The sequence below is a fragment of the Meleagris gallopavo genome, chromosome Z (assembly GCF_905368555.1).
Source record: "Meleagris gallopavo chromosome Z, MGAL_WU_HG_1.1, whole genome shotgun sequence".
NCBI classification, from domain to species: domain Eukaryota; kingdom Metazoa; phylum Chordata; class Aves; order Galliformes; family Phasianidae; genus Meleagris; species Meleagris gallopavo.
In genome coordinates, this window is record NC_139435.1 from 14,420,419 (window position 1) to 14,444,386 (window position 23,968).

Genomic DNA, 23,968 nt, shown 5'->3' on the forward strand with positions numbered 1-23,968 from the left:
ATATATGTAGCAGAAAATTAACCAGTGCCAGGTACTGTTTTAATTGCCATAGCCGAAATGTCTTCATCACTAACTTGCTGGATGTACTTGTGATCTTGGCCAAGTAAACATTTCCAGGACGTTTCTGGGCAAAGGACGTTCCCAAAGAGCAGTGTCTATGCACCTTCTGGTTTGGAGCTAAGAAAAGTTGATTGCACGTAAGCATGTTTTTTCATGCTATCTGATTTACAGGTGTAGACTAAGTGTTATTCTGCTAATATGAAATGTAATGATAAACACTTAAAATATTAATGATACAACTTGAAAATACAATAATGAAGAAGAATTCCTAAGAATTTTCAAAATACAGACTCTGTCCTTCTTTGTCTTCACCTTTGTTTAGCCATATATCAGGTTGTCAAGTGGCATGGTACCTTGCATAGGCCATTTTGTTGTGCATACAATTATACAGTGATCACTGTATTGAGGTTATTGCAGTCCAGAGATATGGCCAACAGGAACACCTTGAAGATGAACAAAGACAAGTGCAGAGACAGATAACCCCATGCACCTCTGCAGGCTAGGACCAGCTTGAGAACAGCTTTATAGAAAATGACCTGAGGGACTTGGTGGAAAACAAACTCAGCACAAGCCAGCAATGTGTTCTGGCCACCATCAGAAGGCTGTGAGCATACTGTGTTGTCTGAATAGAACGGCAAGCAGCAGACAGACAGAAATGATTCTCCCTGTGCTACATACATGTGTGACTAATCTGGAATGCTGTGCCCAGCTTTGGACTTACCAATAAAAGAAAAATTGACAAATTGAAACATACTTAGTAGCGAGCCACTGAGATGTGCAGTCTGGAGCACTTGTCCTGTGAGTAGACGGTTAAGTGACCAAGGCTTGTTCAGCTTGGCAAATGGGAGGCTTACGTAAGATCTAATTGATGGATTCAGTTGGAGACCTAAGAGAGAACAAAGGCAGACTTTTTTTTTTTTTTTTTTTGGAGGAGAAGAGTAAAAGGCCGAGGATGAACAGGCACAAGATGAAATGCAAAAAATTATGATGACGTATGATGATACAAGAAAAAGTATTTTTACCTCAAGGATAACTGAACACTGAAACAATAGATCCAAAGTAGCCCTACAGTCCACATCTTTGGAGGCACCCAAATGTTGACAGGACACAGTTCTGAGAAGCCTAATCTAACTGTCCCTGGACAGGCTGGACTGGTGACCTATGGTCCCCTCTAGCCTATATGATTTATAATGCTGAGATTAGGCCATGCCAGATTTCATGAAATCAGCGCAAGAAGGATGTGAAGAAAGAAAAAGGAAAATCTTTAGTTATTGTATGTTGTTATTCTTCTATTAAAAGATAGTCTTAGCAACCATTTCACAGCATGTCAGTTGTGAGTCGCCAGCCAGGTCATGTATTTATCTTACAGTCATCCTCTAGATTGACTTCCAGCTGACCATCAAACACACCAATTGTTACGTAGTGTTAGGGAAGACATTCTAGCTAGTTTCAGCAGTCAGTAGCTGAGAGTCTATCAATGGAAATTTCTCTATTGTACAGAAAAATGTACACTTATTTTTTTAATTATCAAATACACTACTCTCAAACTTCAAACTATTCAGTTTCTGCTTTAGGTTCCATCTCATCACAGCATTAGAGTAAGGCCTTCGGCTTTTGAACACTCTCTCATTTAATTTGATTTATTAGAGCTCCAATTGTAACTGTATTGTATTGTATCATAGTGTGTTATCTTGCATTCCGATATTCTATTTAGTAAGTTAGCTTGTTTCTCTTCAGATTGTTGCCGCTGTTTTCCCTTTCCAGGGCGTAGATCTGTGGGCTCCCCCACACACCCTGCTAGTCATGCAACCGGGCCGAACCAGCCCGTAAACCATTGGCAGAATTGTTAGTTACTTATCCCAACAGAATCCCATTAGCTCTACTTGCATTTCAAAATAGCAGTATATTATTTTCTCCAATCAACTTATTTCTTCTAACAACAATAACATGAAGAAATAATTAATTTCGCAAGAAGATTTTTCATTTAATATTAAGTTATCTCAAAAAATAAAGGTTAAACTGCCTCATGCTCCTGGATTTTCAACTCATATAAAATAAACCTTACAAAAATTTGCCTTGTATGTATGCAATGGCCTGAGAGATCAAATATGGAGTACCTACTATTTGAATGAGATGCATGGGATGCATGGGAAATGTGTGAGGTATTATTTCATAACTGATATAATAGCACTGAAATACTATATAAAACTGACTAAGAAATCTATTTTTCCCATTTTCCTGTAATAGAATCTTTGCTTAAGATCTGGGGGCAGGAGATCGATCTTTGATTTATACAGAAACATAGCCAACTGAACAACAAAAGAAATTTTTTTTGAGGAGCTACACTACTGTTCAACCATAGCAGTTGAATGCAGCTTAACTCAAATGGTGCTGCTTGGGGTACTATGAAGCTGTAGAGCACTTTCATTTTGAAGTATGTGCAGTGAAGTTCAGCCTACCACATAAATTTTTCATTCCTCTAAAGATATTTGGAAATCCTATGTTTATGTTGATTGATTTTAGTTAGGAAAGATGATATTGGCTTATCCCTAATGCATGTATATACTGAATGGGTTGTTTAAATTATTATCCAGCAGCTGTTGTTATAACATATAATCTCTTTTAAAGTAAGCTAAGGAGAAATAATAAAATAATGAACATCTGTCAACAGTTCAGATTGCGTCTGTTACAATATGTGGAATTTTACATAGTGCGTACAGTCTCACTGTACTTACAGTGACAAATGTTGTAGACTATATATAAAAATATATCTATAAAGATAGTAATCCCAACCGAAAAGGGCAGAAAGCAGTTGACACTCTCTTTACCAACGAATCAGTCAGAGATAGAGTGTAAGCATGAATATGGCACTCGCTTTTTCTCTGATGAATGTCTGTATCATGTGTTCTCTGAGAAATAATGAACTTGTAAACTTTCGGAATGTGGTCTTAACGGAGCTATGCCAATAAGAGGGTGAAAAGACCTTCAGGAGAGATCTATTCTAGTCCCAAAATACCCCATACGTTTTAGTTAGTCTATTAACTTTGTCTATAAATAGGTGCATTCCAGTACTGGTCTGAAATTTTGTAATTTATGAGAGAGTGATGTAGAGTTCTCAGTAAAGTTATTTTGTGGATCTAGTCCTGCATCACCAGCAAAGCTTATGGCTATACAGGCAATTAAACTTAACTGATTAGAAACAGATATTTCTGTCTGGCTGAAATCTGGTCCTCACCTTCAAGGTCGTCATAAAGAACAGGGATCAAAATCTGCCCAAAAATTGAGAGACAGTGACTAACAGTGTTGCTGTGAAATTTTAAAATAAACTTCATTGCTTAGAATAATAATTTGAAAAGTATGTTGTCTACAATCTAGCATACTGAGAAGTACACTGCAAAACAAACAATTTTTATGTACAGGTAGCATGTGAGCTGTTGCTGAAACTCTAGTTTTAAAAAATGAAAAAACAATAATAATTAAAAAAAGAGAGTTTGCCAGCTTTGGAATACAGGTCAGAAAACTCAGGAGGAGTGCAGGTTATACAGAAAGAAAATTAAAAGGGGAAAACCTAGCAAGAACTTAATCTGGCCACCACTGTTAAAGATAATAAAAAATGTTTTTTACAACTATATTAACAGCAAGCATATAGCCAAGAAGAATCTCCTGGGGATTAGGCCTTTCCAGAACAAGTTCCTGAAAGGCAAGTCCTGTTTGACCAATCTCACCTCCTTCTATGATCAGGTGGCCACCTAGTGGATGAGGGTGTGAATGTAGTCTACCCAACATTTAGCTAAAGCCTTTGAAACTCTCTCCCACAGTATTCTCCTGGAGAAGCGGGCATCCCATAGCTTGGACAGTGTAAAAAACTGGCTACATAAAACTGGACCCAGAGAGTGGTGGTGAATGAAATTAAATTCAGCTGGACGCCAGTAACTACTGGCATTCCTCAGGAGTCAGTACTGTGCCCAGCCCTCTTTAATATCTTTATTGATGATCAGGATGAGGGAATCGAGTGCACCCTCAGTAAGTTTGAAAATGGCACTGAGCTGGGAGGGAATATTGATCTTCCTGAGTGTGGGAAAGCCTTACAGAGGGATCTGGACAGTCTGGATCAATGTATAAACTTCAAGAATGTGTGCCAAGTCCTGCACTTTGATCAAAGCATCCCTGTGCCACAGCCAGAAGCAGAGTAACAGGAAAGTGGTGCAGAGAAAAAGGATCTTGGTGTATTAGTTCAGCAAGCTGAACATGACTCAGCAGTGTACCCAAAAGGCCAAGAAGGCCAGTGGCATTCTGGCTTGTAACAGAAACAGTATAGTAGGACTAGGGAGGTGATTGTCCCTCTGTACTGGACACAGCTTGAGTACTTGTCTTCAGTTTTGGGCCCCTTGCTATAAGAAAGACATTGAGGTCCTGAAGCATGTCCAAAGAAGGGCAGCAAAGCTGGTGGTCTGACGCACAGGTCTTATGAGGAGCTGCTGAGGGAACAGGTATTATTCAGTCTGGAAAAGAGGAGGCTCAAGGAAGAGCTTGCAGCTCTCTACAACTAACTGAAAGGGGATGGTAGTAAGGTGAGGGTAGGTCTCTTCCTAGATAACTAATGACAGGATGAGAGGTAATGGCCTAAAGTTGTGCCAGGGGAAATTTAGGTTGGATATTAGGAAAAAAATCTTCTCAGGAAGAATGTGGTGAGGTATTAGGACAGCTAGATAGAATTTTAACTCATGAGTTTTTATACATACCAGAATGTGCTTTACCTGTCATGGGACAGGATTTGTTGAACAAATTGAGGAGCTGGTTCAAGACTTTACCAAGAGCAGATCATGCCTGACCAATCTGGTGGCCAGCTGTGATGGAATGATGGCACTGGTGGATAAGGAAGGGCAATTGATATCATCTACCTGGACTTGTGCAATGCCTTTGTTATGGTTCCACACCAGATCCTTATCTCTGAATTGGAGAGATATGGATTTGAAGGCTGGAGTATTAGGAGGATAAAGAATTTGCTTGATGGTTGTAACCAGAGGGTTGTTGTGAATGTTCAGGTGGAGGCCAGTCATAAGTGGTGTCTCCCAGGGATCTGTCTTGGGACCAGTGCTTTTCAATACCTTTATCAGTGACATAGACAATGGAATTGAGTATACTCTCACCAAGTTTGCTCATGACACTTGTTTTGCCATTGGATCAAGTCAGCAGAAAAGACAGAAACCAAGTTAAATAATTGAGCTTACTTACATTTAAAGCATGAGATAACAAGAAAATGAATAAAACAGAACAAAGTAATGCACCTAAACATTACTACGTAAGATTAACCATAGCAATGAAGATACATCGCCAATTGCCCTAATACTTTACCATCATCCAGAACTGCAGTCACTGGTAAGCCCTCGTTGCAGCTAGGATTTGGAGAGCATTTCCCAGCATGTCCACTTGTAGGTGAGGTCTCCAACTTCACTACAAGAAAGTCCAGCTTTTATACTGCTGAATAAAACAGTTTACATAACTTCAAGGGCAGAAATATCTGGTTCATTCTCTCTTTTCTGATTCAACCTCAAGCCTGGCCAGAGCTCAAGGAGGAACCAAAGAAGCCTTTGTACTAGTAGACCTTGACACTACACTTCCAAACAAGGAAAGCTTAATACATACTCATAGTGCTTTACCTAAGCCACCTCTCTTGCTAATGAGACATTTTATCCAAAATATGTATTTCACCAATGATCATACTTATTTTGCTAATGACGAGATGCTCTTGTTATATAAGATGAGGTTGTGAGTTTCATCTGGAGGTCAACTTTGTTTCAAGGCCTACTATTCATGCCTTAGCGCTTCAACATTAAGCAGAGTGGTACAGCTGACAAAATAGAAGGGAGAGGTGCCATCCAGCGAGACTTGGAAACACTCAAAAAGTGGGCAGTGAAGAATCTAATGAGGCATAACAAGGCCAAATGCAAGCTGCTGCACTTGGGCCAAGGTAGTCTCAGATATGAGTTCAGACGGTGTGAACACACTGAGAGCAGCCTGTGGAGAAAGACTTGTGGGTCCAGATGGGAGAAAAACTGTACATAATCTAGAAGCATGCTGTTGCAGTCCAGAAGAGCAACACTATCCCAGGCTGCATCAGAAGAGGAGGGAGAAGGAAGTGATTGTCCTCCTCTGCTCTAGTGAGGCTCCTCTGGAGTACTGTTCAAGGTTTGCGTTCCCAATACAGGAAGGATGTGGAGCTGTTGGAATGGGTCCAGAGGAGGACCATGAAGATATCAAAGGGCCTCAGAACTTCTGTGAAGACTGGTTGAAGGAGTAAGGCTTGTTTAGCTTCAAGAAGGCTCCACATGGACCTCACTGTGGCATTCCAATACTTGAAGGGACATTACAAGAAGGCGGGAGACTGAATTTTTACACAGTTTGATAGTGACAGGACAAAGGGGAATGGCTTTAAACTAGAAGATGGGAGATTTACATTCAGTGTTAGAAAGACATTTTTTACTCAGAGAATGGCGAGGTGCTGGAACAGGATACCTAGAGAGGTTGTGGATGCTTGGTCTCTGGAAGGCATTCAAGGCCAGACCAGAAGGGATTTTGGACAGCCTGACAGTGGTTGGCAACTTTTCTCATGGCACAGGGGTTGAAGCTAGACAATCTTTAAGATCCCCTCCAGCCTAAGCCATTCTATGAAATAAGGAGCTCGGATACCTTCTGATATGAACAAGAACTGGATTAAGATTCTGCAAGATAACACGTGGCAGGCACAAACCAGTTCATTACAGGAATTCTTGAGAGAAGAAAGCAAAGAAAAACAAGTGTGTGCAGAAAAAGAAGGTTGTGGCAGTACCTTCTACTGGGATACAAGTGCTATGGATCAATCGAAGATGGCAAGGAAAAAAAAATTAGCTCACCTCTCCTAAAAAGCAATGACAGCTCAAGAGTTCAATCTCTATCCAGAGAGGAATATTGCTCCCTCAGCTGCTAAACCTTAAATGAGGATGTGGAGATGAGGATCCACAGTCTTTGGTTTCTCAGGTGCATTGCTTGCACCTGATTTCCCTGGTATAGCCATGCCTTCTCACATGGTGCTCAACCATTGTTTCAGGTTGTGACCTGGCAATTCCTCTGTAAAGTAACTGACTGAAATTCCATCTGAAATCATGAATGCAATAGTTCACTTTGTATGTGTCACAGAAAAGCCAAGTCTGCTGAGCTGGCAGAAGTAGAGTTGTAACCAGCAGCTAAAATGGTAAGAGAAAATCAGTATCTTATGAAGCCGGAGGCCAAGGTTAGAACCTGTCATAGAGAATTTTGTAAAGTGTGAACTATTATAAGAATACTAGTTGAAATACAGTACTCCAGTGTTACCTATTAAAAAACATGTTTTCATGATTATTGGATAATGTGAGTTTTAAGAGCTTTTAATCAAATAGTTACCAATGTGTATCCTGTAGTACCAAACCCCTACACTTTGTTGACAACTACAGCTGATTCTAATGTTTACAGTTTGAAATTTGAAAGATGCTTTCTTTTTCATTCTCTTGGAATAGCAAAGCCAGAAACTGTTTGCTTTTGAATGGGAAAGCCCAATGGGAAGAAGCTACTGAATGGTGCTTCCTCAGAAGTTTAAGCACAGTGCTACCCTGTTTGGTAATGCAATGGCTAAATAACTGCAACAATGGCAAGGTAGGAACTCAGCATTATTGACGTGACATTGAAAATGCCGAGTATTCTAAATCCAGCATCATTGTTGCCTTTAAACAAGGGAGGAGAGATATTGTGATTGCAAGCAAGTGAACAAATACATTCCAGCCAGCCAGCCCTAAAAGATACCCTCTGGAAAACCCTGACTGGGAGCTGTTCACTGAAGCAGTCTTGTGGCTAGGGGGAAATGGAATGCTGGATAAGCAATTGTCACCCTAGAAGTAATACAGAAGTTCTAGTTGAAGCATAACAAAATACAGTCACTGATTGCGGAAAATAATCCAGAAGTCCAGAAGTACAGGATATGTCTTAAAAGTAATCCTAAAATTCAGAGGAGGCCTTGCACCAGGAGAAGTTAGAAGAGGTTCCATATCTGGAATATTGGCAAAGTAATTTTTCTGAATTACTGAAATGTAAGAGGTATAAATAATCATTACTATTGGCTGACACGTTTTCAGAGTGGCCTGGGGCATTCCCATGCCACGCAAACAAAGCAAGAGAAGTAATCCAATTTTTACTCAAAGAAATAATTTCAAAATTTTGTATTCCAGGAGGACTCTCATCAGATAGAGGACTTCATATACTATAAATTTTACGGGAAAAGGCAATTGGATACATATAGCTTGTGACCAGACACTTACTGAATATCTCTTGTCTTGTCTTTGGCAAAAGTTATTTCTTCACCTCACTGCAATTAAGAACCTCAGTGCCCCTGGACATGCCTGTGTATTTTTTCAAACCAGAAGACCAAGTGTATCTCTGAACCTGGAAAGATGAATCTTTGGCCAAGAAATGGAAAGGACATTATACTATGGTAAAAAAAAGATTAATTTTGGGGTTAGTTACATGAAGATAAAGGCAAATATGTGGGAGAAGTGAAGAGCTGAAGAGAGATTCTCTGTTGCTGAAAATCAAAAGATACACATGAACTGCACTTGGAACAATTTTAATACCATTTAGGATTGGACAGTGAATATTACTCTTGTTCTTGTAATTCTGATAATACTCATACTATATTTTATCTATTTGTGTAAGTATAGATATTTATTTAAATAAAGAAATGAAGGAACTAATTTGGGGTGATGCACATCCATTGCCTTAGGATGAGTAAGAAAACTGAGGGAAGTGCATGGAAACCAAAAGACCCGTGGGATCAGAATACGTTTCATTAAATAATATAACAAATATTTCAGATTGCTGTTAAAATGGGTTTCTGGATTTGTGCTCATCTTCCTGCTTCCCTGATTTATATTTATGGATTTATTTGAATTTAAGTACTATGGAAAGTCACAGCAGCTGCATTTCTAATAATGTTAGCACTTGTCTGCTTGTATGTTATATCAGTATATCTAAGTGCTACTTGATATTAATTAACAAAATCTCAGAGAAAAAGAGACTGGTTTAATCTCTATTACTAGGTAAATCTCAAACAGGGGAAGTGTCAATCAAACAGCAATTAATTTTTGTACAAATTTTTATATATGTATCCTTAGATATAGCAAATATGTACTTTTATCCAAGTTGGGATGACAATCCTTGAAACTGCTAAAGTGATTAAACAGACAATCACAACATGACAATTAAACTTGTCTTTGAAGATAGGAGCATCTTGAAAAAAAAACCATGTAGTTAAATAGCATGACTAGAGAAACTTCCAGGAAGGGAGATTAGCCCTATCTTAAGTGACTGACCTTAGCCAAAGACTGTATAGGAGAAGTGGTCAAGTGATAAGAATATGTATAAAAAAGCATCATGAAAATCCTGGAGTATGCTAGCTTTGTGGGAGGCCACTTAGTTCCCAAACCTGCACAGCTTTGCCATAAATCATTATCTAATCTCTGTGCGGAAGATTGGTTTACTGCATATCAGGTAATGAATGTTCCTTTCAGACAACATTTACCTAGTAGAGAAGCTTTGATAAGGTTCGTTGCATTGTTTTCTGAGCTACCTTTGGGCTTCTAACAATCTCCAATTGCAATTAATTTGCAACTGAGAGACAATTTTCGTTCCTGGCTCTGTTTTAGAGATTTAATGACAGGCTACAGTGTTCACTTTAAACATTTATACTGAGCATCTGACATATGAGTTTTCTAAGGTTCTGTTTAACCACGCCTGTCTCACCAGCAGCCACAATGCGGCCTGGCCCAGCAAGCACTGCATGCTGCCCACTGCCCAGTGCCATCTGCCTCTGCTGCCACTGGGGCTCTGCCCCAAGTGGCCGGACCCAGCCCTGGCATTCATTGGCTAAACATAGTCCTGTGAACAACAAAAAATATGTTGCTGTGCTTTCTGTTTTGGTAAAGGAATTGGAGAACAGGTTTCAAGACTGCCAAAAAATCATCATTTTTTTGTTATATTTGCAACTCCATCTTCAGATGACGTAAGTACATAACCTGGGAATTTTCAAATGGAATCCACAGGGTTGCGATCAAGACACTCAACTCAAAAATCTGACCATGTCTCTTTACTTTTATAAGCCCTCTCTTATCAGAGGAAAACATTCCTCACTTCACAGTCATACTTTATTCATACCATTGCTTTTTGGCAGTCCGTGCATTTGTGAACAACTGTTTTCAAGGATGAAGTACCTGAGGAAAAAATTTCACCAAAAATCTCTGAAAACTCACTAAGGGAGCTAACAAAGAACAGTGCAGCCACTGTCACTGAACCACTGATGCACTTTCACAAAAGCAAGATTAAATATCCCAGTAGTTCTGTGCTTTTGTTGCTCTTTTTTTTTTAAACAAACAAACAAACAAACAAATTAAAGATCCAAACAAGTTGTATGACTTACATACATGATCTGTATTATACATCTTGTGAGGGCTTCTCAAGAATTAATGTCTTCGATTTTATTATATTGGCGCATGGTAAAGGAAGATTGGTGGTATGGTAGTACAATAGAGTACCATCTTCCCACAATATTCCATTACGTTCTGCCACCATATGATAGACAACAGCAGAGGGGCAGTCTTACAGAATGGTGACTGACATGGAAGTGTGCATGAAGCAAAAGTCTGTCACTGAATTCTACCATGCAGAAAAAATTGCACCAATTGACATTCATCAACACTTGTGAATGTTTATGCAGACCAGTCAGTAGATCTGAGCACAATGATGCTGTTGGTGGTGCATTTCAGCAGTGGTGACAGTGACAGCAGGTCACCTCTGCTGGCACACATTTTTATGAGCATAGCATGGAGGCTCTTGTTCATTGCAGGTGCAAATGCATAGCTTATGGTGTTTTGTAGCTGAGATTTTGGTCTATCGAATAGTGTTATCATGCTCTTTGTATCAGTTGTAATTGAAATCAGTTGTAGTGAAATAAATTGGAGGAATTATTTTCAGAATGACGTTGCATACGTAGCCCAAGACAATTTCTGTTCAGTCACTGCAGCCCAGGCAAGCCAAAAGGTTGGACATCCATGCATTTAACCATTCACTTAACCAATAAAAAGATCAATTTAGGATAATTTTGATATTGCAGAGTGGCTTTTCAGTAAAGAAAGAAAATAGATCATTTTTTAATGGTTAGTTGCTTTTCAGAACAGGGAGATCAATGGTTGGATAACATATAATCAAAAACTTAATATGGAGCTGCCAGAAAAGCATGCCAGTATCTTTAACCATACTGTCTATTGGACCTTTTTATCCATGGGTTTGCAGTTCCTAAATCAAGATGAATAATAGTGCAAAGTACAGGAAGCAAATAAGGTTGACCTGTGACTAGAACATCATAAGAGCAAGGATTTTTAGTGTACATTAAAGCACAGCATTTGTTCCTGACACCTCTTATCTACCGTTAGAGTCCATATCAGAGTGCAGGAATCGTCAAAAGCCTTTAAATGGTAAGGAAAATAAAAATAAATCCCTTAAACATTCACTTGGCTCATCATTCACATTTAGTTCTTTTTATTCTGTATTGTGCTTTTGAAGATTTAAAATATCATATGCAAAATTTGTTCACAGTGTTGTACAGTTGCAAGGAGGTAGTTCTGATTTGACAGTATGACGAGAAAGATTTTTAAGAGCAGCAAAAAATTAGTAATACAATCCCTTGTATAAAATAATAGGTATAGTCTGGTTACCTATCTGCAAGCACAAATACAGGTTGTGTAGAGAATAGCTTGAGAGCAGCCCTGAGAAGAATCATAGAATCACTGAATCATAGAATCACCAAGGTTGGAAAAGACCTGAAAGATCATCCAGTCCAACCGTTCACCTATTACCAATAGCTCCCACTAAACCATGTCCTTCAACACAACATCCAGTCTTTCCTTGAACACCCCCAGGGGGACTCCACCACCTCCCTGGGCAGTCCATTCCAGTGCCTGACCACCCTTTCTGAAAAGTAATACTTTCTAAGAAGAATTTGGGAGTGCTGAAAGACTCAACACGAGCCAGTACTGTGAGCTTACAGCCCAGAAAACCAACTGTATCCTGAGTTGCATAAAGAGAAGTGCGAACAGCAGGTCAAGGGAGGTGATTCTGTCCCTCTACTCTGCTCTCATGAGACCTCATCTGGAGTACTGCATCCAGTTCTGGGGCCCTCAACACAAGAAGGACATGCAGCTGTTGGAGCAGGTCCAGAGGAGGGCCATAAAGATGGTCAGAGGGCTGGAGCACCTCCTCTATGAAGACAGGCTGAGAGAGTTGGTGCTTATCACCCTGGAGAAGAAAAGGCTTGGGGAACCTTACAGCAGCCTTCCAGGGAGCCTACAGGAAAGCTGGAGAGGGACTTTTTATAAGGGTATAGTGACAGCATGAGGGGAAATTATTTTAAACTGGAAGAGGGTAGATTTAGACTAGATATCAGGAAGAAATTCTTTACTGTGAGGATGGTGAGACACTGGAACAGGTTGCCCAGTGAGGTTGTCGATGCCCCCTCCTTGGAAGCATGCAAGGCCAGGATGGATGGGGCTTTGAGCATATTGGTCTAGAGGGAGGTGTCCCTGCCTATAGCAGGGGGTTGGAACAAGATGGTCTTAAAGGTCCCTCCAACCCAAACTATTCTATGATCTTATGACTCTAGAATATCTAGGAATTGTAATGGTGATATATTTTTTTAAAATCTAAGTTTATATGTATTTCTGTGATTACAAGGTACTAAATCTTGCCAGTGTCCTTTGTCAAGGAAAAAATAGGCTTCCAGTGCGCTTGGACACTGTAGTATGTGGGAAAAAGAGGAATATTGCTGTCTAAATGGCCCATCATCAAAATCTAAGGTCTAGTACCTTCAATACTTTCCAAGGGAAGAGTCAAATTCCATTAATATGTCTAGAAAGAGAAAAAAAAAAAACTGACTTTCTGAGAAGTTATAGGTATGGCAAATGGAAGATTATCGTATAAGCATAGAATCCTTAGAATTGGAGGTACCTTTAAAGATGATCTAATCCAACTCCCCTGCAATGAACATGGACATCACAGCTATATCAAGTTGCTCAGAGCCCACAGGGCAACCTGTTCAAGTACCTTACTACTCTCCCTGTAAAAGACTTTTTCCTTATATCCAACCTAAATCTAACCTCTTTAAATTTGAAGCAATTTCGCCTTGACCTATCACTGCAGACCCTGATAAAAAGTTTCTCCCTTTCTTTCCTGTACCTCCCCTTTAGATACTGAAAGTCCAGGATGTTGTACATCTGCTAGTGACGGACGCAGGCAAGCTGGTAACAACAGACAAGAAGGCTGAGGTATTCAAAAGCTTTTTTTTTTATCTCAGTCTTCTCTGATAACTGCTTGTTACACAGTCTTGAACAATGGGATTGGAAGGAGAGGATTGGGAAAGCAACGTCCCTCCTGCTGTAAGTGAAGATCATGTTTGTGACCACCTGAAGAACCTGAGTATCCACAAATCCATTGGTCCTGATAAGATGCATCCTAGAGTCCGGAGGGAATTGGATGATGTAGTTGCCAAGCCACTCTCTTCTGAAAATTCATAGGGGTCAGGTGAAGTCTCTAGTGACTGGCAAAAGGCAATATCACATCCATTTTTAAAAAGGGTAAAAAGTACGACCCTGAGAACTAATGACCGATCAGTCTCATCCCTGTGCTGGGAAAGACCATGGAGCAGATCTTCCTGGAATCTGTACTAATGCCCGTGGATGACGGGGATGTGATATGGGGCAACCAGCATGGCTTCAGCAAGGGCAAATCCTGTTTGACCAAACAAGTGGTGTTCTGTGATGGTGTAAGTATATCAAAGGACAAAGGAAGAGCCACTGATGTCATCTATCTGGCCTTCAGTAAGGCTTTTCACACGGTACCCCACAATTCCTCTCCAAATTGGAAAGATGTGGATTTTAAAATCCTCAAATGACTCCCCCATTTTAACTCAGTCACATTTGTACTTGTCTTATTAATATAGTAAGTCTTAACCACAAACCAGCTTTTGCCCATCTGTGCATTAATAAATACTTTGAAAATCTCAGTTCCAAACAATGGATTTCAATCTTTGTCACATACTCCAGAAATTACTCGAAATACAATTACAATTCAGCAGAAAGCTATGCTGAAGTTAAAGAAGTGAAGTAATGTCGCAATGCAGCTACCCTCTGCCCCAAACAGTCATGGTGGTGACTCTGATCCACCAAGCAGCCAGGCCTTGGGTGCACACCCATCACTCACAACCATACACTGTTGTGCCATCAGCACTGTCTGGGCATGGGGAGGGTAGAGTGCAGTACCAACTCAACTTATGGCAAACACTACTATGCATTTTGACACATTGTCTAAATACATCCTGTGAACAGTGAAAAGTATGCAGACACATTTTCCATTTGATAGAGGAATTTGAGAATAGTTTTCAAGACTGCTAATAAAATCCTAAATTTGTTGGTAAATTTGCAAGTTTGGTTTTATTTACAAAAACACATTTTTTTCAAATGAAATTTACTGAGTTGCAATCAGATATCACATTGAGAGCTCACTAAGAATTGCAGCCACTGCCATTGAACCTCACAGATGCATTATGGAGACCACAATGAGGCAATAGGTGGTATGTTTCAGCAGTGGCGGCAGCACTAAAAGGTTTTTACGAGTGTGTTCATGGCTGATGAAAATGCATAGCTGTGCGACACTGTGCAAAAGAAGTTTTCCTTTTGTCTCAAATATTACTGTGGAACACAAGAACAACTGGAGGTGTCTCTGTCTACACAAGGGTGTCAGGAATAAGGAAGATAAGAGGAATATTCTGACACATTTTACTTTCCAGGCTACTCCTGAGATGCAGGGTGTTGGTCTTGTGTGGAGGCCTTAGCTTCCCTGATGTGGACAAGCCTCCACCAGGCTGTTGCACCTGGGTTGGACGTGCTGTTTCAACTGGCAACCTAAGAAGAACTGGACTGTACACACATATATATATATATATATAGACTTTGCAAAAATGTGTGTGTGTGCTTTTCCATTGCTATGTTTCCCTTCTGCCTGTCATTGACCAAGAAAGAATCTTTATCCGCCACCCCTGCTGCCAACTGGACTCTTGAGACATTGTGACACTGTGGTGGTAACTTCCTCTGCATTTCTATAGCAAATCCATGCTTGTATTTTATTTTACTATTGCTTTCTTTGTCCCACCTCCCATCTTCAGATCTAGCTAACCAAAAGTCTTATAATAAAATGGTCGGGCAAATATTTGACTCCTTTCTGAGTCTTAATTTCACATCCAGTATTTTATCACGAACCATCTGGCTACCAATAACTGGAGCTAGACAACAGCTAATGGTGATGGCTGATAAGAAAAGTGCTTTGTAGCTGAGAATTTGCTCTACCAAGAGGTATAGTGCTCATTGTTGTAGTGTATGTGGCCCAGACAAACCCAGACAAGCCAAAAGGTTGCACACCCATATACAGAGAATATACAGAGAAAATGAGGCTGAACTGTATTCCACATATCCTGGAATGAGTCATACATATCAAGGCTTTCAGATTCAGAGTTGTTTTCTCACACTTCTGCTCTATTTCTTGGTTTGTACATTTTTTGTCCTTAATACGCCTAGGAAGAAAATGATCCCATAAAAATATTTTTTATTTGCTTAAATTTTAGAAATAATTTATCATTCAGTCTGAACTTACTTTCTAATAGCTGAAGATGAGTGTGTTTGCTCATGACCCAAAACTGCGCTGGCTCACAAACCCCGGCCTTCTTGAACAAAAGAGGGCAAAGACTTGCAGTGTGTGGGCAACGTCACTGTTTTGCTTTCAGAAGGCACGGACGAAAAAGGAGTAGCAGGCAGGCAATCTCTCATTAGATGGATCAAGATGGCAGTTTCACAGACATTCATTTCCCTGCTATAAACTTTAGAATAACATGAAAGCTGGCTGCATGTTGTAACACATCTCATTTTATTTCATGGCTTAATCAGAAAGTAATAAACATATTAATCCTGCCAAGGACTTCGCGTCTTTGCAAGCACCCCAACCAACTCGTAAAGTCTGAGGGAAGCAGGGCGGAAACGGGACCCCTCCTTCGCCCGCCGTGCCTCCTGGGAGTGGTAGTTCCCGTCCCCAGAAGGCGGCGGGAAAATAGGAGCGCATGCGCATAAACCACACCGCCCTTGGAGACGGGCGCGTGGCGGCGTGACTCACTTTAAAACCCCGCCCTATTTTTTTTCCCGGCATCGCTCGCTCTGTCGTAGGAACGCGCGGATTGGAGATTGTCTCTTTCACGTGGTGTCCGCCGTCCAATCAAGCTGTTCATCTAGGCGCCCTGCCCTTCCGCTGTCCCGCAGCTCTGCAAAATGGCGGCATGCAGGGGACAGCGGTTGCTGTGGCACGGCCGTTGCTGGTTCTCGCAGGACTCCGCCGCCTCGCCGCCGCCCCCTCCCGCCCCGCTCTACCCCCCCATCGTAGCATCCCGCACGGCGAACAGCAAGGCGGCCAAGCGGCGTCGCCTGGAGCTCTTCTACCAGCAGGTGCACGAGGCTGCCACTATCGAGGAAAAGCTGCGGCTCTATGGGAAGCTGCAGCGGCCCAAGTACATGGTTTACCCACAGACCTTCGCCCTCAACGCCGACCGCTGGTACCGGAGCTTCACCAAGACCGCCTTCGTGCCGGGGCTGCCGCCCAGAGCGCCTCCGGCGGTCGAGAAAGCACCGGGGCCCGGGGCGGGGGCTGCGGAGACCTTAGAGCAGGGAACGGCAGCGGCGGGGCCTGCGGCATCGGGGGCTGCGGAGGCCTTGGAGCCGGGAGCTGCGGCACCTGGGGCCGCGACAGCTACGGAGCCTGCGGCTGAAGCGGCGGCAGAGCTGGGCCTGGGCGCGCTGCGTGAGCTCGCATGCGACGCGCTCCTGCAGGAGAGCTTCTATCAGAACAAGAAGCGGCCGTTCCTCTACCGTGACCAGGACCACACACCTGCGCCTTTCCTCACGCAGCTTGTTTCTTCCCTTGCCGCCTTTCTGTGCAAGCGCAACCCGCTGTTGGCTGCCTCGTCTCTGGGTGCGGAGTGGGGGTGGGTGGTGGGAGAGGGATGCGGGCTTCCTGGGCAGGGCTGTGAGCTCTGCGGGAGTGTCACAGGCGTAGCGTATTGAGTATTGCTATTGATCTCATCGCTGCTGTCCCGTACAGTGTGAGCAGGTTTGGATTTGTCTTGCTGTATTGCTGTGTTGCTGGGTTTAAAATACAAGTGTGTCATCTCTGTTTGCCTCTGCTCCTTTGTTCTGTTTCAGACCTAAACCCTGAAGTTAACTATTACTGGCATCATGGTGAGGAAGTTGTTGTTCATGGACATCGAAAAGGTAGAGTTGATCCTGTGCGATTTCAGATAGATGATAAGCCTCACCTCCAGATCCGTGTACCAAAGCAGCTTCCAGAGGTATGACTATTTTCAACAGCTAGTTAATAACATGTATTTTCATTTACATTTCTGTTGCTGAAGCTGTGCAGTAGTATGTGGTGCAGCACGTGCAAGACCTGGTTAATCAATTACATAGTATATTTGTGTCTTACCACTCTTATGGCTTGCAGTGTAAGAAAATGCTGTGTAGCTATTGAGAAAGCCTTCTGAGCTTAATATTGGTCATACTGTGCTTTAAATACGTTGTTACCATTAGCTAATTGTTTTTAAGTTTTATGGTTGTGTCAATAAGTGGAGTCAGAAATAAGGAATGTGAGGTTGAAGGTCATTTTATCAGTGGAGGAGAATAAATAAGATGATGAGAAAAATGAAAATTAAAGAATGAGAGTATGTATCTAGTATCAGAGCTTAACAGTTGATTTTTGAAATTCTGAATGTTATGGAAGGTGATTCAGTATTTTGACACTTTTCCTTTATGTTCACAGAGTGCTAATTATGTAGCGTGTAAGGATCAATTACTCTCTTTCCATCACACTTAAAACTGTGCTCCGCTTTCTGTTAATTATTTGTAAAATTCTTTGCCTACATAATTGCACAGTTTGCTTAGGTATTACTGTCAAATGTGTGTATTGAAACAGTTTTTAGACAAGTATTTGTGCCAGAACTGGTACAAATGTGTGATGCAAGAAGTCCCTGCTGCTTGCCATAGTACCTGCATTTGTGGTTGATTACTGCTTGTACTGTCAGTGCAGCCAAGTCCCACTACTGCTAATAAATGGAATCAGTTAAATGCTGTAATTCTGACAAGATTTTCTGAGAATAAACTCATTAATAAATGGTAGGAACACACAAGCTTGTGTGTGGCTTCAGCAGTTACAGTGATTACATCATTAGTTTTTAAATATTAATGGATATGTTCTGTGATACAGTGTTATGCATGGACACCTATGCTTTTTAATTTACCAAGCACCCCTTGAAATGTTTCATAACATTTCACACAGCAATAAGTTCACTCTTCTGCTTCGAGTTAGTTTGACTCCTGCTAGAACTACTTTTGTATATATTGTTAGTGCTATTTCACACAAGAGTGTTAGAATTCTACAGAAAATTCAGATATGAATATAACATGAATGTACTAGCACTTGCTTTAAGACATGAAGTTCTGTTGTAAAAATATTTTCAATAAGTTATATATAGTGTCTGTCAGCAGGAATTTCACCTTGTTCTTGACCAGAAAACTCTATTCTTCCTGATATCAGAAACATGGGTTATATAATAGCTGTTTTCTTTTGTTTTCTTCAAGATTGTGCCACTGGAGTCAGATCTTGGAGATGTTCCTGTTATTGATCACAAACCATCCAAACTGCCATTGTTCAAAAAACAGTATGAAAACAAGGTATTTATAGGTAAGAGTTCTTGGTCATGAAACATTAGCTGTTTTTTTTCTATGTAAAAAAAAAAACAACAACAATCTCTCTCAAAAACATTCCACCTGACCTTTTACCTTTCAGCAGAGAGAGCTATCTATTTATATATTTATATTATAATGTATGACAATACGTATTATTATATAATATTATAATAAAATCTCAATAGATAGATCCATATCAGTTATGTAATGAGGAATAGCGTCCTCTTGTACATATTGTATTTTGTTTCAGGATTTGTTTAAAGGAGTTGAGTTGAATAGAAATTCATCAGAGTAACTTGCTTTGTACTGGTGCATATCCTTCAGAGATATTTTATTATGTGAACTTCTGCAATTGGGCAAGCACTCAGTTCTCACACTAAAGGAAGGATCTCAACATTTGTGTAAATTTATGGTAGAGGTTTTCATTTTCTGAGGTTTGGGCTTTGATAGTAAAGAATTGTGGATTGTTTGTTTGTTTGCTTTGGATTATAAAGAACATTCTGTTACTCAGTTGTAATTTCTTTTTCTTTTGGTGGACACAGGATCAAAGGTAGCAGATCCATGCTGCTATGGCCACACCCAGTTTCATCTTATTCCTGATAAACTGAATAGGCAGAGGTTTAAAGTAGCAAATCTTGAGGATCAGATTGAAGTTGTTTATCGAGCTAATGGTATTGCAAGTCTCTTTGCTTGGACAGCAGCACAAGCAATGTATCAAGGTAAGACAATCACTGTGGGATTTCATTCCTATTTGTGTAAAAACAAACAGAAAAAGCATCTGGGAATACATGGATAGGTAGATGAATTTTCTGCTTACTTTCTCCAGAAAACGTTGCATTTTTTGTCCTCTGAGACGCTACTGTTCTAAAAAACATGTATGGTAACAGTATAAAAATATGAGACTGACCTTCTGTACCTGCTACTAGTAGAAAGTAGCAGAGTGTGTATGAAATGCCAAATAGCAATCTTTTTCTTCTCTTAGGAGGTAAACCAAATGGAAAGCTATGTTGTTTTTTTTTTTTTTTTTTTTTTTTAGGATTCTATTATGAAGAATTATACAGTTAGTATTTTGGAAAATAAATGTTATTAGTGTGATAGTAAATTCACTTTGAAATTTTATGCTTTTCAAGAAACTGAAGCTGAAATTAAGATCTCTTTCAAATTCTTGCCAGGTAGTTTGAAGCATTCAAGTACTCTTTCACTGTGCCCTACTTGCCATCTGCTATTGGCAAGAGTGAAAATGAGAAGTACTGAAGAATCAATTCATAATAGTTATTTGCAGCTCACCTCTTGATTTGAAATAAAGAGAGAAACCCTTTGAAATTTTTTCCTTGAAGGAGGAAAAAAAAATTATCTTAAACAGGAGCATTTCATTACAAGTTTTTTGTTAGTTGGTGATTTTTCTGTCAAATACTGGTAGTGTGTCCAAGTTGAATTTGAACCTCTCCCTGAAAATCTTTTGAATTGTGATCTGCGAAAGAAAGTTTCTTACTCTCAGATACTCTATTAACGAAACTGAGAAGAGTGAGGGAATGATGGAGAGAAATGTCCTGAATCTGTTGAGGAAGGAGAAGTAAAGAGATGAAGAAAACATGTTAGTTCTTGGCTTCTCAGTTGCCAATATCTATAAGTTCCAGTATGCAAATATCATAGTTAGTACCATATTTACATAAGGAAAGCTGTCTTCTATTGGAAGTATGATGTGCTCAGTACATTCAGCATGACATTCACAATACTGTATTCATATTTCAACACTGAGCCAGAGAAGTAGGGAGGAACTTAACTCATGTAAATATAGTTCAGTTACTGTTACTAAATATACCTGTACTTTGTAGGTTCAGTTGTGAGGCAACACGTTGAATATCATTCAAGAATATCATCTTGTGTGCTGGCAGATATGCATAACTATGCAAAAGCATTTTTAACTGCTGATTTGCAACAGATTATTTGAAGTATTAATTCATATTGTCATAACATTCTTGGTTGTCTGACAAGTTTATAAAGTTATATGTATGCATGCGTGCTTCTATTTTGAACAACTGTTCTTTGCCCTGTGAATTGTGGAATAGTCAAGCCATTTCCACTCAGATCATTTGCAGGCTTTGGATGTGTTAATAACATACATAGTAACTTCAGAAAATCACTTGGTTTTAAATCAGTCAGCTTGTGTTAACGTTGTGATTGGTGTCCAGGTCTTAAATGGAGCTATTTATAGAACCTAGTTATGCTAGCATGTCTGATCTTGGAAAAACTTTTAATTAGTGGCTGCGTTTTATCTTTTTACTTTCAGCTAGTATTGGTCTGTATTTCAGAAGAAGTAGGATTTAGATGTGTATGCTATGAGAACTGAGCCCTATAACCAGTGCTTTTTTTTTTTTTTTTTTTTTTTTAGGATTCTGGAATGAAGCAGATGTGACTCGTCCTTTTGTATCACAGGCTGTAGTGACAGATGGAAAATACTTTGCTTTCTTTTGTTACCAGTTAAATACTTTAGCATTAACTGCAGAAGCAATTCAGAAAAACTCTCGAAAGAATATCTGCTGGGGAACCGACAGTAAGCCATTATATGATGTTGTTGAAGATGGTAGTGTGAAAGGCTTTAACGATGAAGTTCTGCTTCAGTTGGTTGATTTTCTGTTAAATAGACCAAAAGAGTTATAAATCATTAAACTATATTCCTGTTCATGTACCTGAACTTCATTGTAACTAGCGTGGGCTAGAATATGCCTTGTTCTTAGCCAAAAATGTCTAGCAAATATAGTGTACAAACTTCATTATGTTTGAGACTTATTTCTTAATTTTAAATGTATTTTACTGTACAATGAAAAAATGTCTGGAATACATTTGTTTCTTGTACAGCTACTATTAAAAGAGTATTGTATTCAAAGTCACACGAATATCTTCTTTCAGCAGATCTATACTTCTATGTTGAACCACTGTAGCAAAATATGAATTTATTCAATTGTCTGGTTACTTTATCTATTAACTTCTGTCTTGGTGTTCAGGACCTGTGGAAACTTGCTAATTTTGTGCCTGGGAGGATAAAAAAGCTCTTCAGTGCTTACTCATTTAAAGAATATCTGAACTTAAGTGTTCACTTAACACTTAAGTAAAACACTTAAGTGTTTCTTAAGAGTGAATGATGGGCACTTCATGTACAGGTCAAGTGAAATTTTAGGTATTTATCAGGAAGTAGTACAAACATGATGAAACCTGCTTCCCTACAGAGATCCTGTTAGGAACATGCATATGCATCTTAATGCTGTCACCTCAAAAACTGCAGAGAACTTGCACATTATTTGGAATCTGTTTTCACTTGAAAGGATAATCCTTATTTATCTTTGAAGGATAGCTTGAGCTATATTGATATATTGATATTAAAGAATGACTTGGGGCCTAGCTTGAAAAGTAGTGGTGGATGGAGTTTGGTTTCTGGTGTGATGAAAGGATGATAGCAAAATTTCAGCTATACTAGAATATGCTCTTAAAAGGGAGGTTTTCCTCTGTGCAGCTTTATTAGTGGCTGAAATATTTCTGTAAATGCGTAACCTTGTAGAGGAGCACAGTGTCGGAGAGTAGGCGGAAGGGAAGGCTTAGGATTAGCTGGCTGCTAAGTGATTACAAAAGGGCAAGTTAACCTTTCTACAGCTCTCAGAAGGCAAGGGGATACTCTGGAAAAGCAGTGGGTGGCACTGTTTTACCTTCTATAAAAAAAAAAAGTAAATACTTTCTTCCTTGCTTTTTGGTACTCTCTGGAAAAGTTTAGACATCACAGAATTGCAGGGATTGGAGGGGGAGACCTCAAGAGATCATTGAGTCCGACCTTTCTGCTAGAGCAGATAAACTGCAGTTGGTCGCACAGGTGGGTATGCAGCCAGATCTTGCACATCTCCATCTAAGGAGACCCCACAAACTCTGGGCAACCTGCTACAGTGCTCTGTCACCCTTATTGTAAATAAGTTATTCTGCACTTCGTCTGAAACTTCCTATGTTCAAGATTTAGGCAGTTCTTATCGCTATGCACTACCAAGAAGAGCCTTTCCTCATCCATTTCTCTCCTACCTCCCTGTAGATACTTAAAAACATTAATCAGATTCCCTTCTCAGTCTTTTCCCCATGCTGAACAGACCCCGGTTACTCAGCCTTTCCTCATATGGGAGATGCTCTAGGCTCTTAATCATCTTTGTGGCCCTCCTCTGGACTCCTAGGTGATCCCTCTCTTTTTTTGAGCTGAACACAGTGTTCTAAATGTGGCCTCTCCAGGGCAGAGTACAAGAAGAGGATCACCTTCCTTGACCTCCTGGCCACACCTGAGGATGCACCCCAGGATACCATTGGCCTTGGCTATAAGGACACACTGCTGGCTTATGGCCAACCTGTTGTCCACCAGAACACACCAGCATTTCTCTGCAGAGCTCCTTTCCAGCAGGTAAGTCTCTACCTAAGCTGTGCTGATGTATATAATTATTACTCCCTAGGTGCAAGACTCTACACTTGCTCTTGTTAAATCTCATCCGATTCCTCCCTGCCAAATTCTCCAGTCTGTCCAGGTCTTATTGAATGGTAGCATAGCTTTCAGGTGTGTCAGCCACACCTACCAGCTCTGTATCATCAGCAAACTTGCTGAAGGTGGGCTCTATCCCTTCATCCAGGTAATTGATGAAGATGTTAAGACATGGCACCAACCCCCACAGAACACAGCTAGCTATAGACCTCCCACCTGATTCTGTGCCACTGATGAGCTCTGCCAATCAACCAGTTCTCAAACCACCTCATCATCCTCTTCTTTATAACCATATGCAGCGCTATGGGCTTGGAGCTGAGTGGCTGGATGACTGTGAAGAGGAAAGGGACATGGGAGTATTGGTTGACACTCGGCTGAACATGAGCTGACTGTGGCCCAGGTGGCCAATAGGGCCAATGGCATCTTGGCCTGCATTAGAAATAGTGTGGCCAGCAGGAGCAGGGAGGTGATCATGCCCCTGTACTCAGCACTGGTGAGGCCAGGCCACACCAGT

At 40.4% G+C, this 23,968-nt stretch overlaps 1 protein-coding gene across 1 annotated transcript; it reads left to right on the forward strand.

Annotated features, from left to right (window-relative positions):
• Window positions 1–16,439: 16,439 nt before the first annotated feature.
• MRPS30 (mitochondrial ribosomal protein S30) lies at window positions 16,440–21,841 on the forward strand. Its single transcript, XM_085213534.1, has 5 exons — window positions 16,440–17,181; window positions 17,412–17,557; window positions 18,843–18,945; window positions 19,493–19,669; window positions 21,343–21,841. Exons 1-5 carry the CDS (start codon window positions 16,485–16,487, stop codon window positions 21,609–21,611), a joined length of 1,392 nt encoding a protein of 463 aa, XP_085069660.1. The 5' UTR covers window positions 16,440–16,484; the 3' UTR covers window positions 21,612–21,841.
• The last annotated feature ends 2,127 nt before the right edge of the window (window positions 21,842–23,968 follow it).